Source organism: Bombus vancouverensis, chromosome 11, assembly GCF_051014615.1.
Source record: "Bombus vancouverensis nearcticus chromosome 11, iyBomVanc1_principal, whole genome shotgun sequence".
Taxonomy (NCBI): domain Eukaryota; kingdom Metazoa; phylum Arthropoda; class Insecta; order Hymenoptera; family Apidae; genus Bombus; species Bombus vancouverensis.
The window spans coordinates 12,085,741-12,104,747 of NC_134921.1; the positions used below are offsets into that span (position 1 = coordinate 12,085,741).

At 40.8% G+C, this 19,007-nt stretch overlaps 1 protein-coding gene across 3 annotated transcripts in view; it reads right to left on the reverse strand.

The window, feature by feature from the left end:
* LOC117154691 (uncharacterized) overlaps nt 1-19,007 on the reverse strand; it is a 178,642-nt gene that overhangs the window by 28,948 nt on the left and 130,687 nt on the right. Inside the window, exon 7 of one of the 3 annotated variants that reach the window (XM_033329902.2) lies at nt 3,458-4,643. The exons of the other annotated variants lie outside the window; for them this stretch is intronic. Within the exon in view, the coding sequence (XP_033185793.1) occupies nt 4,590-4,643 (54 nt within the window). The 3' untranslated portion in view covers nt 3,458-4,589. Of the gene's footprint in view, nt 1-3,457; nt 4,644-19,007 lie in introns of those variants that run through there. 3 annotated transcript variants of the gene reach the window in all.

The following is a 19,007-nucleotide window of genomic DNA, read 5'->3' on the forward strand; positions in this document are numbered from 1 at the left end:
GGCGTTATTATTGCCGTGCGCGTTGCGTGCACTTTGCGTGCGTCTAGGATTTCAACCAGAATTATAGTTGCAACCGAGCGATCTAGCCAATTTATCTCTGGCCTCAGCCGTGGATTGCCTGTTGCGAGGCATCGAGAGTTCGAGTATAAAGATGCTGGGCTTCGATTTAGATGATCGTAATTAGGCGCCTGAGTATTTTATTAATGTTATTGAAGATGTCGTGTCGAGATACTTGACATCGGGGTCACGAGGAAGATGGAGAAAATCGAGTTTATATTGGTCGTTGTATACCATTCAATGAGAATGATGCGAAACTAATATGGGCTGCTGTTAGTATTAGTAATGGTAGCGTTATGCTAATGCTACTCGTTTTGGTACCTTTCAATTACTCTTCCAATTCGATTTGTATGCATTAGAAGAAAGTTTATTTGCACTCGTATTTATCTGCTGGATATTTATTAATACCATCGGCATCTGGTGTTTATATAGTTTTCTGACACGTTTATGGCTGCTGATAGATTTAATATTGGACTGTAAATGACATTCCGTTATTAATGATAGCCACGTGTCGTGAAAGTTAAAAGCATTGATTAGTTATAAAATAGGTATGTCTCAAGGCAAAGAATTAATACATTGCAGTTACTAAACAATCACGCGCTAACATTCTTATTGTGTTTCCAGAAGAAAGCGGTATAAATATGACAACGACAGCTTATAAACGGTTCAACTTCGTAATACTCACGTCCAAGAAACGCTAGTACAAATAGTTGGTCGTCTGACACGCGACGTCACATTCTACTTACAATCCGACCGCTGAAGAAACCTCGCCATTAACGTCTAAACGAACAAAAAGACGTTACGACGTTGTGATTCTACGCGTATGACGTCGTACGATTCACTGCGTTTATATTTCTAACGGTGCGCTATCTTACGCGTTCTAACACTAACACTTTATCAAACTGCGTAGCTTTATCGATACGAAACTGTAACGATGTCACGTTAAATCATGTTTTATACCAACGCGTGGTCTTCAAGGCTGTAGCAACGTCGCATCCCTCATCTGCATCCAGCCTAATCCGTATATCCTGCGAACAAATTTTATTCAGCGGGACTCGGTGAAGCTAGCGTACCCATATACATTCGCCGAACAAGCAGCGTGCATCCATTAAAAGGATGCACGGTGAAAGAATCGCGTACAAATGTTCGTCGAACGAAGCGGGGCCCGAGGGGCGGCGAGGCTGGCAGAAAACGCGCGTCGATGAACGGCGAAGGGAGAGGAATAGGAAAAACCACGCCGACAGTGGGAGAAAGACAAAGAAACCCCTGGAGACAGAGCGAGAGGACGAAGCAAGGAACGAAATAGGAGGATCGAGCAAGGGTCGAAGGTTCACCGATCGTTCGTGTTATGATAGGCCGCGGGCCCAATAAAAGCACTGGCTAGTGAACAGAGAGGAAACTATCGGAAAGAGAAGGATCGTGTAAGACAGAGAAAGCAACACGAAGAGAACTAGACGGAGTTACACGCGGTATTAGAAGAGGAAAGTGGAAGTAAGAGGAGGATGAAGAGCGAAATGAATGATAGGCGTACAGAGACGAAAAGGAGGAAGTGTAAGAACGAGGAGAAGGAGAGTGTAACGAGTGAGCGAGATGAATAGAGAAAGTGTGAGGTATTGGCGAAGACGGAGAATGATGGTTAGTTGGAGAAAAGAGAGAGACAGCTGAGGGTAAAAAAGTCAATCGGAGCCCTCCCATTACCATACGTTATTGGCCGGCTTCAGGCCGGTCAGTGTTTGCCATAACTCCAGATAAATAAACCCCAGGGGCAGATAAATCTGCGTGCGCGCCGCGGCGTGTATAATGCAAATGCAATCATGTCCGCGATCCACCGGTCCTACGGACCTTAAAACTCGGACGTGGCCCCTTAAGAGCCCTTGCCTATAAAGGGCACGCAACCGAACCGCGGGGCGAATTTACAACTTCGGCTCCGAGCGACACGCTGTAACCCCGTGCAACCGAAAGAACAAAGAAGGGGGCAGAGAGGAAGAAGAAAGAGGGAGAGACGAGTAAAAAGGAAGGAATGGAACGAGCGAGATGTTTCGATGCAAGTAATTAAGACAAAGAAAGGGGATTGTATTACTGTGGCTTGGTTTCGCCAGTGACTTCGACAAGTTGCTGTTAAAAATGGGGTTGATAGAGAGAAAATGTTCATTGTACAATATTCGACGACGAATATTTGGATTGCTACAAGTCAAATTTAGAGAATCAACGTTCGGAATTTGATAAAATATTCGTTAATTGCGATTCGTTAATTGATCAAGCTACGTAAACCTTAATGACCGGAATTTGTATGGAAAGAGCTAAAATGAGTATTTCATGGAAGCCACGCTTATCGAGGAATTATATTAACCGAGAATACCGAGTTACACGAAACACGGAATTGAGAGAAGAGCGGTGTACATGGGGGCCGATGTATCTGCCGATTGTATCGATCGATGAAACGATTTATGGTTAATTATATCGGCCCGACAGATTTTATTGGGACCACTGGCTTTCGATGAGGCAACGTAATGTCTCGATTTCTTGAGTCTCGACGTGTATCGCGCAAAAACGTTTTTGTTCATCAATTATATACGGCTCCCTTTCTCCTTTATTGGACACGAAACTTGGTATTAAAATCGAAACGATGCGTATGGACCCGTGAGAATCAAGGAAAGTAAGAGCTGTCAGCGTGAACGTGACATTTATCTCGATTATATGAGAGAATGCCTTGTGTTCATTTCGTTTCCAACATTATAATGTCGATTTGCTGGATGATTATCTTGATTTCATTGCTTCGCTTCTTGATTATCTTGCTTTCAACAGAATAAAGACGTTAAAACGCTAAAGATTCGCGATTGAATGTTAATAATCGGGGATCGAAAGGCTTATGGAACATCTTAGTAAGTTCTATTTAAAACACAGACCGTGGAACTTTCTTAGATACCATTCCCACATCATAAGTTCTTATGCGAACAAATAAAGAAAAGTTCTCTGTAAGAAAGTGTATCAGTTTGAATAGAACGTATAATACATAAAATGAAATATGTTTATATTATAGGAACAGGTCGTTCGTTCATCGATACTAGAAGTTCTCAATTATTATAACAAATATTTAATATTATTCAATGAACAGTACTGTAATAGTATTAAGCAACTATTACAATTGAATTGATAGTTTCGATATGTCATTTATATTATTTCTGTAATATTTACGTAGATAATTCACAGTTCAAAACTCATTTGTGTTTCTCTTTGAAATGAATAGTTAGGAAGGTAAAAACAATTTACTGAATACAATCACATTGAATAGAAAAGATTAAATGGCATAATAATACACAGATAGTACGTATTCATATATTCTATTGTAGAAATATACAAATTACACATAAACAATGTAAATGTGTTTGTAATTAACAAACGTAATTACTGTCGAACTCGGCGAATGTAAATATGTTTGTAAACTTTCATTGAGCTTTCAAAAGTTCATTAAAATCGCTCCAAAAGAACTATACAGTTTTCCTCAATGAAATTTCACATCTCCTCGAGGGAACATCCTTTGTAACTGTTGCAACCTGCGCGATAATAAATTCCTCAATTAAAACAAATATCACCGGTCGATTGATTTATCGCAGTCATTGTTGAAAACGCACGGTGCTACAAGGCTGTCTGGTTAGTAGTATATTAATGACGATCTTCCTTGAAGCCGTGTGCTACAACATGCCGCAGCGTTCTGTACGCCATAATAACGAGAATGATGATCGCGCTAATGCACATAATTAAGGCCGGCGTCGATTCCGTGCACGTTGGTGATAACGTGTCGTTCGTGCATTAGATTCACCGTGTGCAAAATATCTGGCTGTGTACCAGGAATCGATATAAACGATCCGGCAAGATCATCTTTTAGGCCCATACGTCGTTGAACATCGCGCGATAACGGGAATGTGCACAGTCGTTTATCAATCATCGTGACACTTTTCCTTATTCTGTCATCTTTCCAGCGAAGGTGAGGCACTCGTGAAGATTTTTATTATTTAGACAGATTATTATTTCTTTTATCTCATAGTGAATTATTATCTGACTTTTCATAATCTTTTTGGAGCTATAAAAGCACGCGTGTGACGTAACACAGTGTTAACTAAGAAAACTCTAACGAGATCTACACAGCATTCGAACCGACGAAATAACGAATGAAAATTGTCAGTAAATTACGAGAGTGTAAAACGAAGGTGCTTCGTCATTAAACGGAGGTCCTCGAGCAACATGATAATTACGTTATTCTTGATAAGATCGCTATTCAACGTTAGTCGACATCAGCCGTCATTAACGCTACAAGAAGAGTTAATTTCACGATTTGCTAACACCCTCTATCATCGCGACCATTAGACATCTAGCTTTCACTGAATTTATTTTTGTCAGTGTCAAACATGCATATGCTATCCTCCCACGTTTGTATACTAAATATACGCGCTGCTTTCATCGTAATTTATTAGAACGGATTCATCTTTTGAACGTTACGAGTCTTTGTAGGTGGCCAGAAATTAACTTTTAATTCATACCTTGGCACCAGAGAAGGCATTACGGTATGGCGTGGATAATTTTCTTACCTGCAACAGAGAAAGAGAAATTTTGGTTAATTAAAATTGTAGAAATCTCGTATTACAGAAAATTGCGAAAGATTGACATGTTGGAAATATTATAGCTTTCTTCTGTTAAAGAAAATTTATTTTGTGACGCTGTGGCGTCATTTTTCTATACTTTTCAGACGAGTAATGCTTGTTTGAATTCTTATGAAGTTGAATTCTACAACTTTTAATTATTATTTTTTACGAATCAGTTTAACATCTGCCGCTGGATACAGGTATGCTAGAAATTCGCAATAATCACAAAAGATCGCAGATGGTGCAAATCGAGCTGACAAATTACGAATTCTAGGACGAATTCTTTTCGCGTAATTCGAACAGGAGGAAAAAACATTCAGATTCTCCGACTATCGATGCGATATAAACGCAGGGAATTTTCCAACACGGTTTCTTCGATTCAAATTTAACAGTTTCATAAAGAATGCCAGTGGCAGGAAGAATGTCCATCATGTTGGGAAATTCCGTGGAACGACGTTCTTCCCGTGGCACGCAGAATATATCCTGTTGTTACGAATCTAAGAAATTTCCGAGTGTTTGCAATTTGACCTAATTATCGAACGATTTCCCGAAGGAATTTCTGCGAAGAACTAAATTCCTGCGTTTGAACGAAATTCGTTTCAACAGAACAAGAACTTCTTTTCAATTTATATCACTTTGATCTTTGTATTTCCATGTTTTTCACTTTGCGACCATTTTTTACCGTATTAATCAATCTGCTTTTTATTCGCGTGAAATATATTCATGCAAAATGTAAATCAGAGTATAATGAATCCTACGTAACAAGGACTGGTAGGTGTAAAAGAATGCACGACCTACGTTGCAATTTTTAATTAGAATCGCACAAAAGAGTAGATCGATCAATTCATTCCCTGACACGATTCTGAGAAATTCTTTGAAAGAGTCGATAGCTCGCTGACAAGATAAAAGATCTGCCGCAAGAAGAGGTCATGCTACGAGTTCTTTTTTGCCCCGATTTACTTCTTTTCGCAAGACAGTTAAAGAAGAAGAGAAGCATTCGTTATCCACTTGGACGTAAGGTCTTGAAATGCTTCACATTACGAATTAAATCATACTTCACCGTGTGTTCCGAAAGAAATCAACTTATTAAAATTCTTAGTTGTAGAAATAATTTACGAGAAGGAAGGAATATTTCGTTATATGAACTAGTCGTTATCTTTTACCGATTATTAAACGCTATCCATTATAAATTTCTCAAATAAATATAATAACTGACCTTAGACTTTTGAAGCAGGACATGTACCTGTACCTGCATTAATCCAGCGATAAAATCTCAATCAAACCACCATATGTGTCACGTTCAAACACAAAATTCAAAGTCTCATCGAGTTCCCAATTAATTTCCTCGCTGAACAACACCCTCCACTCCGCTCTTCCCTGCAGCCGAGGAACATTCTAAACCGATGTAACGATATTTCGAGAACCATTAGGAGAAGAGTTCTCTTCACGAGCTGGCTCGAGAGATAAACGAGGTACACGGAGGCGCAGCGATCGCTTGGTAGAAAGAGAAAAACGTGACACGATGAGATGGCGAGGAAAAGGAAGGGTGAAGCGCGACATTAAATTGGGATTAGCCGTTGGTTTAGATGGCTGTAAGTACTGGGAGACACGGTCGAAGATCGGCAATGGTGACAAAGCTCGGCCTTTGGTTTAACCCCTGATGACCACTGCGGCACCGTCCACGTGAAAGAGAAGACAACGAGTACCGAGATCGCGACGTGTGTGGCCACCTTTAAGGACGCCTCGAAATGCGCCACGTCCTCCTGATCATCGAGACGCGATGAGAACTGCCCGACCGAACCGCCGCAAGAGCGATCTGAAACCATTCGAAAAAATCCTGTCCCCGATCATGTAGATCCATCGTCTCGTGTACTCGGGGCAGTGTTGCTCGCGAGATCGATGATTTTTCTGACTTAATCCATTTTTCTTTATAAATATCGATTTGTTAAAAATAAATGAACTAGAAGTAAATAAGTTGCAATTATCGTAGTATTATTGCGTTAGACTGCGATAAACGTATCTGTGTCACTGTCAGATTCTAATATTGATGCGAGGTTATCCATTGAGAAAAGAAAGCAAGATAACGACTGTATGTAATACTTTCCTCAATCTCAGGTTTGCACTTACGACCCAATATAAAGGCAAAGCTATTATTAATTTAATAATACCTTAAATGTAGTAATAATTGCATTTAATTATAGCATTTTAATTTAATCGTAATAATAATAATTTAATAAATGTAATAATAATTTACGAGTATATTACTGATTCGCATTTAAACGACTCGTTCACATTCGAACATGCGATATTACGTAAGATAGAGTAAGGTTGGGATTACATTTGCTATCATTTGATTCTGATTGTTGGTGCCTTGTCTAGTTGGACAGCGTACAGATTACAGGAAATGAACTAACAACACCATTTGCAAAATAAATGATTATGCAATTTCATCTATTAGAGAGATTTCAATTGCATTGTGACAAAACGAATATTTTAAGGTTTCAATTATAAATTGTTTATAAATCGAAAGATCACGTTAAAGTATATGCAAATTTCTCGTCTTCTCAATTTCTTCGAGAAATGACTGCCATTTTCAAAACAAACGGTTCAATAATCGATATTTGTAACAATAGCTGCAATATATTTTCAAATATCTAACTTGTTGCGTTTGATCTTGACTTGCCCTATGTAAGATATAGTCTTTTGTGTTGGAAAGTTGATTTGACAGAAATATATTAACATGCTCGCTACCATGTGGCGTGTGGAGAACCGACCGCTTCAGGTTTATTGTGTAGATACAGTTTATTATAGTAGTAAATCACAATGTGCTGCACGATTTCACTCTACGTACGTACAAAATGTGTTAAACTGACAATATGTTCAAAGCAGATTTCAATTATTTAAGTGATCAGAAAATTGAAAACCATGGCTGTCACATGTGTATGATGCCCGGCTGTCACGATGAATTAGGGCCATCGCGCAGATGTCACGACGGTAGCGAACACGTTACTCCTTACGAAAGTATGAAAATACAGACAGATAGTTGAAAGCAGCTGGTAAAATAAAGTTTCCAAGTGACTCGAACAATAGTAGAGAATTTTGATTGTTACAATCTTCGCGTCGTGATCCTAGGACAATGATTTTTACACGGAACAGTGAAGTAACGTTTAAAACACAGAGCGTGGAATAACTAAATCGTCTGAATCTCAAATCAAAATTAATCGATGCTATTCTCCAATGATAAAATTAAAAAATCTACCCTGTTCCTTAATTACCCTCTTCCTTCGAATCACAGAAATCCACATTCCTTTCACACAAAAAAAAGAAGAGGAGGAAGAAAGAAAAAGTATATTACCCAGTCCATAACTCAACTCCAATTCGCAAATCGAAGCATTTTGTAGATGCAGAGCGGGTTTTCACTTCCTGCACCTGCAGCTACCGTCCGGTTCATCGGCTGCGGCGCGCGCGCGCATTCCAATAAGCAATCCTCATAACTTTGGTACGGAGGCCGGGGTTGGCTCGATATTTCATCCCGGCGAAAGAATCCAGCCGCGGACACGGACGGAAAGGTGGGCATCCGCATTAATGCAGATCGCTCTCGTCGGGTCGTTGCGGCGTGGAACATAACGACGATACAGCATTGCCTTCGGGATAGAGCCCCTGGCGCGATTAATGCCGATTAAAAAGGCAAAAGTCCCGCCTCTGATCATTACGCCGATGGAAGCGGCACTGGCAATTCCGTGCTCGAAGTAAGGTAGCCGTCGCGACCCCTCTTATTCCCTTTTCTTTCTCTTCTTACCTTTCTTCTTTTTCTCCTTTCCTTCTTCTTTTTTATTTCCCTTCGTCCCTTTCACCTTTCTCTCTTCCTTCTTCGCCATACGATACGATCCTTCCTTTTTCTTACTTATCCGCTCTTCTTCAACCTCTGCTTGTAACGTGTTCTTTTTCCTCTCTTTCTTCTCGCGTCCCTTCTTCTTTTTCTACGACGATCTCGGCTAAGGTCGCTGCCGTTCCGGGGCCCCTCCAGGGCCGAGTAATTACTTCTAGTCCGGCGCTGAGCTTCGCCGGCGGTTCGATAGCCAAACTTATAATTTAATGGTTAATTATATAAGGAGTCCCCCGCGATTCGGCGGAGCCACTGGGCGGACACGGTGACGTGCAGGAATTCCTCTACCGAAAAGAGAGAGAGAGAGAGAGAATGTACACGGTGTCCGTTTTCCTGGGCCACTCATGTTAAATCCTGGTGTTGCAACTTCGTAGCATTGAAGTTGATGTGTTGGGCGGAATTTGGTCGCGGTTGGACTTTGTCAAGTTTGTGAGACGTTTTCGGGCTGCTCGAAAGATAGTTATATTTCTTTATTTAGCGCGCTTGAATTTTAATAGGCTTCTGAATTGTAAAGTCAAAGAAGAAGAAATTTATATGGCACAAAGGTAATGATAATAGAAATTTAAATAGCGTATTCCCAATCGTGCGGACAAGCTACATCGTTTAAAATCGTGTTTCAAGTTTTACTTCCCAGCAACAGGTGACAGACACTCTTCGAGCTATTTTATTTCTTCGATAGACGATCAGGACAGCACTACGTTTAATTCCATCGTTTTCTCGCTTAATTTCTTGCTACTGTCGTTACACATCCCGGCGAGTATGCTCATAAACGTTACATTTAAATTAAACCAGAAAGCAGATATTTTGATATTAGTTTATTGGACTCTTCCCAGAAACTATCTACATCTTCTCTCTCTAGAAATTATCTACGTATTCAAGCCCGGCTTTAGATATAACAGCTTCTTGAATACGTAATATACCCGATTAATTAAATCTTATCTCGATACACCTGCTGTGCCTTCAAAAAAAAAACCATGTAAACATGTAATATCAAGCACAAAAAAAATATGTAAAGAAGAGCTTAAAAACCTATCATCTTGGCAAAAAGTACGACTCATTCGTAGGAAGAAAAAAATCGGTAGCCTGGCATTTCGTCGAAAAAGAAACGATCGTACGTTGTCGAGGAATAAGGAGAGCTGGCCGATCGAAAAAGATTGCTACAAGCTGATGGAGTCATCTCTCCCTCCGCGAGGGAATGCCTTGCATGGGAATTATCTAAAATCGTCGGCGAGCAATTTCCAGGAGCGAATTTGGTCAACGTTAAATCACAACGTTAAGCGCGAGTACACGGCTTGGCGATCTGGCCGGGCTCATTTTCGAATCGGCCACGGCTGATTGATATGTATAACGCGAGCTGAGCATACGTTATGAATATTGATAAGCTGCCACGAATATCTGACCCACGTCCACCTGGAACGCGTTCCACGGCCTCCAGCGACGATTTTCCAGTCTTTTTGCGGACGTGGATATAACACGAAAACAAGGATATTAATATCGTCCGATTCGGCGGGGCCAGGCGTGATTGAATAAAATAAGAAATGAAAGACCAAGATTCTATAGTTGCGCGGTTATGTTCATAAAAATAGTAACTGCGGCTACCGCTGAATCGGCGAAACGCTATATTAAATTTCGATCACTGTGTTCCTCTCACTCGCATTTACCAATCAAAATCAGCAAACAGGTTAAAGAGACTAACGATAATAACCCAATTTGTAACAAATTACCCGCAAACTACCGTTAATTTTCCAATTCCTTTAATTCGCGTAATTTCAATCAGCAAAAAACAGGCCACCGAGGGAAAAGCGGACACGACCGAACACGAGGTTCGTTAAAAAACGCGTCTGAATGATCATCTACTTAATTGATACGATACTGTCGCAATTACCTCGAGTTTTCTAAACCCGCGGGAGCATCCACTCTACCCAAAGAATAAAGAGGCAAAGTAACTGTACTTGAAGCAACTGTATCCAAGTAAAGGGATCTATGGTAATTATCGATGATGACGAAACGAGGGACAAAGTGGAGCAAAGCGATTACCAAGGATCGATGACTAGCTGATACGCATCTGTCCACTAGGTTAACGTAATAAGTATATACTAGGACAAAGGAGCGATCTAGTAGGTGGGTTATACCCAAGGGGAAAAATGCCAAGTGACAGAATCCAAAGATTCCATGGTGAACCTGTAACGTCGTTCCGCGTCCTCGCACACCAGGCGTGTCTCTTCTGTTTCTCGAGCAACGAACGCCTAGAGCGGAATCTCGAGTAAGCTTCTTACTCGATTTCTGTCCATCTCGCCTGTCCATCAAACCGTGTCCGCGCGATAGATTCCTGGTCACGCTTTAAATCGACCGTCTCTCGATTGCGACCGTCCTCTTGCCCTCGATTTTGTCGTTCCATACCAGGATATTTCTCGCGTTTGCATAAGAACGAGAGTATACACAGGGAAGATTGACTTTTTTCTCGAAGAAGTAAAAATCTGATGGATTTTTCGATTAGTTAGTGAACGTGTCTCGGATACTTTTTACTTTTATTTACCGAAGTTGTTTCTCTACGGTGAGGATGTCCGAATATTGCTCGCGTTTCATAATATTTTTATTTAATCGTAGGATTATTCGAGTAAAACTAAGTTTCCTAAATATCTCTGACGGATATCAGTGACGTTGATTAACAGCAATTTTAATATTTGTTTGGCAAGTTAAAAGTTTCGAAGAAGATGTACAGGATATATCGGATAAAAATCTACAATGCGCTGAATCTTGTCTTTTTAGTGGAATCGACAAGCTACTTCCTAGCAACGTACCGTTTCCCTGAAAACGTTCGCGAGTCGAATTACCACGATCTAGCATACGGGTCTCGCCGATTCTATCGTCGTTCCTGTCGACAACAAGTTCCATTCTCATCGAGAACTTCAGAAGCTACTCTCGGAACACTCGATCCCGCGACGATATCATCGTTTCATGTAACTTCTGCCGCATGAGAAATCGAAACAGAGGAGAACGCGATTCGTTCCACGCAACGGACGCCACCATGGGAACGTCTAATCACCATACACTCCTCGTCACTTTTCAAACAATCACGCTAACGTCGAACGATGCACCGTGTCGTGACAAGATCTTTCTAAGAAATCGAGAAGCTTATTATACTTTCATTGGTTTAATTTTGCGCGTTAAGTGCAAAAGAAATAACAATGTGCTGTTTTAGTTTCGAAATTATTCCGGCACGAGTTGAAGGATCCAACATAGTTTGAAATATGTTTCAGAGGATGAGAAATTCCAGTAAAAATCGTAAATTCGGATTAATTCGATTTTCCCCGAAGTTCACGATCGATGCTCGTGATCGTCGCGATTTATGCAGCTTCTGGCGCTTTCTCCGCGCTATTACGTAAACCAATGCGGCAAAAACCGTGTAATATAGTCTGGGAATTCTCCGTTAGAACGGAATTCTGCGTTTTCTACCGCGGTTTCTGCCCGATCGACCGAAAGCCAGCCGAATTTAGGGACCGAGAAGGATATATTTTAATATTGTTGCTAATTTAAGATAATTATATTACTAAGTATATTACTTTATTATACCGTCGTATAATTTGATATATCGATTATTATTAATTTCTACGAGCTTTCAAAAGAAAGATATATCTTTCCTTTTAATACACCATTACGTGTACATTATCATAAATTGTAATTTTATAATCTTGTTATCGAAATTGGTCTATATTTATCTTCTCCAGATAACATTTTTAATATCGGTAGTCAATAACCATTACCTAGCAGTAATTACGGTCATAAGTTTCTAGATAGACGCAACTGAGCGAGCATTAGAACGCTGTTGACGTTCACAAATAAAGACGAAGGAGTCAACTAATCGTTGCAAAGAGAAAAATTCGAATCCTGTTAGAGGGAAGCTCTCCCCCCGTGGAAAAGAGTCGACTCACTCTGTTATTTCAACGTTATGAATAATGCATTCGCGATTGGTACCCATTGATATCGAACGAGTACATATAATTACAATGGATCGTGATAATTGCCAGGAACGCCGAAAGAGATTCTACAATGTTGGATCGAGCAACATTCCAGCGCCCCTAAAGCGTCTTCTTTACTAAATAATTTGTTTATTTCCTTCCTAAACTGACTGTACTCCTTATCAAATTTAATTTAAATTAATAAGTTCTAATTAGCTTTAACGGATGAAAATTCCAATCTTTTAACAGGATAACTACTGAATTTTCATGAATTTCTAATATTTATGAAAAATTTAATGCAAGAATTCCTTTAACTACGTTCATAAAAATGTCCATAAATTTACATAAATAGCCGAAGTCTACATCGGAAGTACTCCCAAATCTCGAAATAAATTCTAGAAAAATTCCAATGTTATTTAAATTTCCCCATTCTCCTAAAAAAAAAAAAATATTTCTATCAATCTTTATATCATAAATTCCACAATGGCCGCAAATCTTGGAACATTCCAGGCATTCCAAACGTTCACAATTGTCTCGCCAAAGTCGTTCGAAATCCTAACAGCCCTTCGCCAATGGTGTAAAATTAATACCGGACAGTGAGCCCGCAGCGAAACGATCCATAACACGCATACGCAATTATTGTCGTTAGAACGAAACTAAATCGGTCGTTGGGGCCGACTACAAATTGCACGTTCCTCGTCCAGGCAAATTAGCCGAGGTGTAGCTCGTCGTCCTGCGAATATATCTCGCAAGGAATGCGCTTTCGTGACGGTTTTATCTGATTCTACCATCTAGACAATGATTATGAATTATACAATTGTCTGTCCGTTTCGGGGACGAGCGCCGTTCTCTGCTTCTCGTTTATAGAAACTCCGATTGGTTAATTATACCGTGATCGTGCATGGCACGTTCTATTGTTGTCGGCATTGGAAACGTTCGTTCGTGCTAGGATTAAATTTTGGTAACGAGCAATTACTGACCTCTATGAATTACGCATACGTGATTTGATAACGTCGATGTCTGCAAACAGTTCTTGTGTATGTAATTATTGGCAAAATGGATAGGTAAAATGATCAGAGCATATAAAATATTTTGACGATCTCCTTCGTTGAAGTTCTGATTAAGGTTCAAGTTGATGTCTATTACATGTCGTAGCTTGCGAAATTAATAAGTTGTTTAACAAACTTCGATTTTAAATACGCAATTAGTACCTTAGTTTCACGCTGGTTGATATGATTGAAGAAACCTGTAAGGCAACTTCTGTAATATCTGTCATAATTCTCGTGTGCATATCAAACGTAGACTTCACATGAATATGTTAGACCTTTGCTGTATAATAAAAAATTTCCAGTTAAATGAAAGATAAATTGCAAACTTATGTCTACGAAGATTAGACTCGCAAATACGTGTAATAGACTTCAACTATCTCGTCGGAAATATTTTCTAGATTTCGATCAACGCTCCTTCTGAATATGTATAAACCTGTCGCTAATAAAACCCCAATCAAGCAATCGTTAGAAAAATATAGATTTTTAAATGGCCACGATTTAAATGTAGATTTTTAAAACCAATATCGAAGAAACCTTTGACGGTATCCGGAATCAACCTTAAAACTTTCTAAATTCTAAAATACTCTAAGTAGAACAAAATTTTCATCGAGATCTCGCCGAACAAAAACTCTGTACAAGAACCTGTCGTACAAATTGGAAACGCCTTTCGCCTACGGAAATCCAGTTAAAACCTATTAAAATCACAGACTTAAAATACGTTTGTTCTCCGTGACAAACATTTCCAAGAAAATGAACCGTGACTGTGATAAATAATCGACGAAGTCTCGAGTGGTACACGGTCTAATGAAACCTGGACGCCTCCCGGGCGCCACGAGTTCCACGCAAGAAGAGAACCGAGCGGAGCGACAGACGATCGTAAAAAGATAATGAAGAACGACCGCGGGTGTAGCCGAATAAATCGAGGGGCCGTTAAATGGGAAGCCGAAATGCCCTAATTGTCGATACAGAGACCCCCTATTGGCCTCGCGGTACGTATAATTACACGAGAATGACTCGGCGCGACCAAGAGCGCTGCCTTCCCTTCTTATCGCCGCGGCTCGAGCCTGTGGCTTGGCTCGATCCCACCAGACAGTCATTTAATCCCATGACGATCAGTGGAGGTACTGACCTTCGGCTCCGGTAACGTGTGTCCCAGACATTTTGCGGATCATACTACGTCCGCGTCGCCGCTTCCAAGCTCCATCCTATGCTCCAGCTCGATTGGATATCGAGGCACGATTTCCATGCGATCGAACCGATTCTTATCTCCATAGTGGCAGGTTATTAATTTTCTACGAAGATCATGCAGTATGTCATAGCCTGTACCATGGACGTGCGGCTAAGCGTGTGAAGGATGAGGTTTATGGAATTGATCGGGAATCGATGGTGAAGCCGAAGAATTTAAAATGCTTCTCTGGAAGCTGACGGTCTGCAAGATGTTCCATAGGTTGAAATTTGAAAAGAAATTTTATTTACGCAAGGTAGTTGATCGCGATGATAAGAAACGAAGATGCGAGAATTTCTTCTTGTTTCTAATAGATTCTAAGAACGAAAGTCTTAAACTGATAATAATGGACGTTCTTTTATTGGAATCTTTGATAAATGCAAGCTTTCTATCGTAGTGAAATTGGTGAAACTTTAAAACGTGGAGGAACAGAGTTTCGTTGCAGGATAAGCAATAATTAAAAAAGAGTTATTTCAGTGAGAGTTAGGTGGTCGAAGGGTTGTGTGCAAACTCGTGCAGGTCTACATTTCCATCGATCCTGAAGAAACGGCCGAGCATAAGCCGGAGGAGAGGTCGGCCGGGGCGTATACCAAAGCCACGTGGCGTGCGCGCTTCTGTGATTGCAGAGTTCGGCCTGTCATTACCTGACCCTAGCGTGACCTATTCGCGAGAGGCCTTCGAGGTTCAGGCCGAGCGTGTACGTGCGCACACGACGCTGCCAGCCTGTGCAATATAGCAAGAAGATACATGAACGCGTGTTCCAAATCGTGCCAAATGGAAACTTCCTCTCCTGACCCGTTTATTGAAAGTGGGTACTAACACGGAGATCGATTTTTGAAATCGGTCGAGGAATTCTTTCGTGGGAATTAATCGATGGGTTGGACCGAATGTTGGTTTTCAGCAAATGGTAGAGCTTCTTTTTTCCAGAAAGGAATTAGATCGTTAAAACGTATTAGTTTCCAACAGTAGTTTAAAGATTGCGCGCTAAATATATAATTTTACGTTAGGAAAACTTCTAAAGTATTCTACATCGAACGAAACAATATAATTATGTAGAAGTGAAACTGGTCTTGCAATTATCTTGAGCAAGACAAAACTGGAATAAATATGAAAATAATTCACGAGCAAAAAAGTTAATATACTAGCTAAAAGAATCTCTAGGAATTAACATTCTTTTGTTATAAAGAAACTCTCAATTATTCCGTACAACCGCTCCTCTATTTCTATATCGAACGCACGTAACTAAAACGAAGAAGAATACCTAATTTCCTATACAACATAACCTACAACAACGTCGAGTCTCATATTACCATAAGTAGTTTGGTATACTTTGCCACGTCGCCGTGTATCCTAATTAAAGAAAATTATGCAACCTGCGATCAAACGGGGCGGCTGATTATAATTTCAAATTAGCGCCCGTAAATTTCGGCGACCGCGAACACCGCCTCGTAAATCACAATCGAATACAAATTGACCGTATTCGCGGCTCCGTTATCTGCTCTTTTTAATCGGTCAATCTTCAGCGTATCGATATCTCTCTCTCTCTTCGCCACAAAGTTCTTATACGTGTAATTCGTCATTAAAGGATTAAAATGAAACACGTAACGGCCATCGGCAACTACCGACTACCAGCGAAAGAGGAAAGAAATAGCAAAAAAGGAGAAAGAGCAAGAGAAGAAAAAAGGAGGACCGAGGGTCGAGCGAGCACAACTACTGCGGCTGAGTGCATTTGTTTGCCGTTTCCATGGGTTTCGACCTTAAAAGCGTGCCGACGAAACCGACATCGCGGATATCCTATCTCGCGAAGGGATCTCTCCGGCAAGATTTTTGCGGCTCGGACCGCCTGCGCCAGAAGGAATGCGTTTACGCGCTCCTGCCTTCGAGTAAATCTCGTTAAAGGCTTCCCGTGGATTAAAGGGAAAAGAGAAAGAGAAAGAGAAAGGGGTTAGACGTGCGAGAGGAAAAGAAACGAGAGAGCGGAACCTATAGGCTACCTATCCCAGTACTTCGGTATATGCATAACAATTTCGCAGGAGGTTTCATGGGCCAGCTGAAAGAGAAATTCACCGGGGGAGATGGTAATCTGATGTTGCGTTATCGGGGAACGCTGTGAACAGGTCGGATTATCGTTCCACCGACGTTCCGCGCTCCTCCTTACTGTAATTTAGTGTATAACTGTTCGCGACTGGCGCACCGTGCCAGGGATAACTGATACACGTGTATACGCGATGATTAATGCGTTTACGATGCCACGTCGAGTGAAACGTTTTTATGAATAGTCAGTCAGTCGTGATGGGTCATTGCGAGCCGAGTGGAGACGGTTCTTTATCACATCGTTGTGCGATCCTTCTTTTTTCCTTCTTTAATAATGTACGGTTATGCGAGATAAACGTTATTCGATTAATCGTAGGTAAAGATGTTTGTCACAACTTCGGAAGGATATAGTTGGCTGTCACATCTTTGTGAAATAGAATTGATATTTCCCCGCTTTTTCACAGATGTAGAATTAAATAAAGAATCCTACTTGTTCGCTAGTAGAATGCAACTTGCTTGCCATTTGCCAGAGTAAAGAACCCTTCCTTGAACCTTCACGCTCTCTGCACCCGTACACATCGAAAGACAAACCCGTAGATTTTCTTCAAAAGGACCACAACAAGCCAGAAACTTCCTCCTACTACCATTAACCTTGGCATCACACACGGCACACATCCGCGTGTTCGTAACTGCAAGTGCAACGTGCAACATAATTGCAGACCAGGCTGATACGTAGTAGCCAAAGGCCAGGGCAAAGCGTAGAAGCGAGTCGGTGAAGCACCGTAGACGCGGTCGTTTCGCTCTAGAGAGGAAAAATTAATTTCGTGACCTCGTTCAGGAAGAACCTGCCATGGCGGAGGCGGAGGTGGGTCTGGACAGTGGATGAAGAGGAGTAAAGAGAGTCATGAGCTCCCACAGGGGCTGACCTTCTGACCCTATCAGCCGGGCCTCTCTCCGGTATTGTTTATAGCGCTGAACCGTGCACCGGCTACGAGACGGCCATTGTTTCTTCAGGACCCTATTGTCTCCGGACCTGGCTCGTTCTTCACTGGCCGCCACCGTCGCGCCAACTTGCGAAGATACAAAGACCGGCTCTAATTATCATTCGATAATTGCTCAATTCCAATTGGACTACGATCATCGATAACGCGACAACTGACAATCTCTCGCGGAACTTCACGATTACAAGTACGAATGGACTGTGAATGTTTATGCATTTACATAAAAACGCCTAACTCAATATGACTCGATCGATTACTGAGACAAATGGCGTCACGAACACATAAGGATGAAAACAATACCCGTTTCCCGGACAGATTTTTGATACGGGCAACTTAAAAAAACACGGAATTCGTGACATGTTACTTTGTACGTTCACGTGGTAGATGTACACAGAATTTATACGATGACGTATAAAGTTATAATTAATGAACAAAATATTTAAAGTAAAATATTATAATATCTAGCGAGTAAAATAAATCTCTATTAACGTTCTTTAGTTGTATACATAAAGACCTGAATTTGCATAAATATATCCACGATCAACTTTATATTCTACAAGATAGAAACTAGTTCTTTGATATTCAATAAAATTGCAGCAACTTTCTTTAAGATACACGCTTGGTAGCATCGACGTACAATAAAATGAGCTTCGATATTTGTATCGAATAAACTGGAGAATTACGAGGAGAGAGGATTCGCCGTACGCTGATTTTTCCAGATGTTCGTTTCTCTCGATGATCGGCGCTCAAAGTGCGACAGTGCGTGAAATTAAGAACGCCGCAAACGTGACACGCGTGTCTGTGTGGATCGGTCATCGAAGTCGTAATCACAGTGATCGAAGTAAGAGCTAGAGGTCGAAGACTCGTGCTCGTATTCCTCGGGGGTAGAGGCACATCCTGCTTCCCCCTCCTTTTTCCGCCCTCATTTATGTCTTATTTCTCCCTGCCTCGTGTACACCTTTCATCTGGATGCAAATGCTGATGTCCGAGCCGTGTACGACTATCGATACGCTGGTTCGATGTCCTGATAGCGTTAAATATAGTCTTGCAGATTGTGTCAGATAATTGTGATGGCGGATGAAGTTCGCAAAGAAACATAATTAAATATGTAGCATTGAAGATTTACTCTGAAGAGGATGATAATTATTTTATAGAT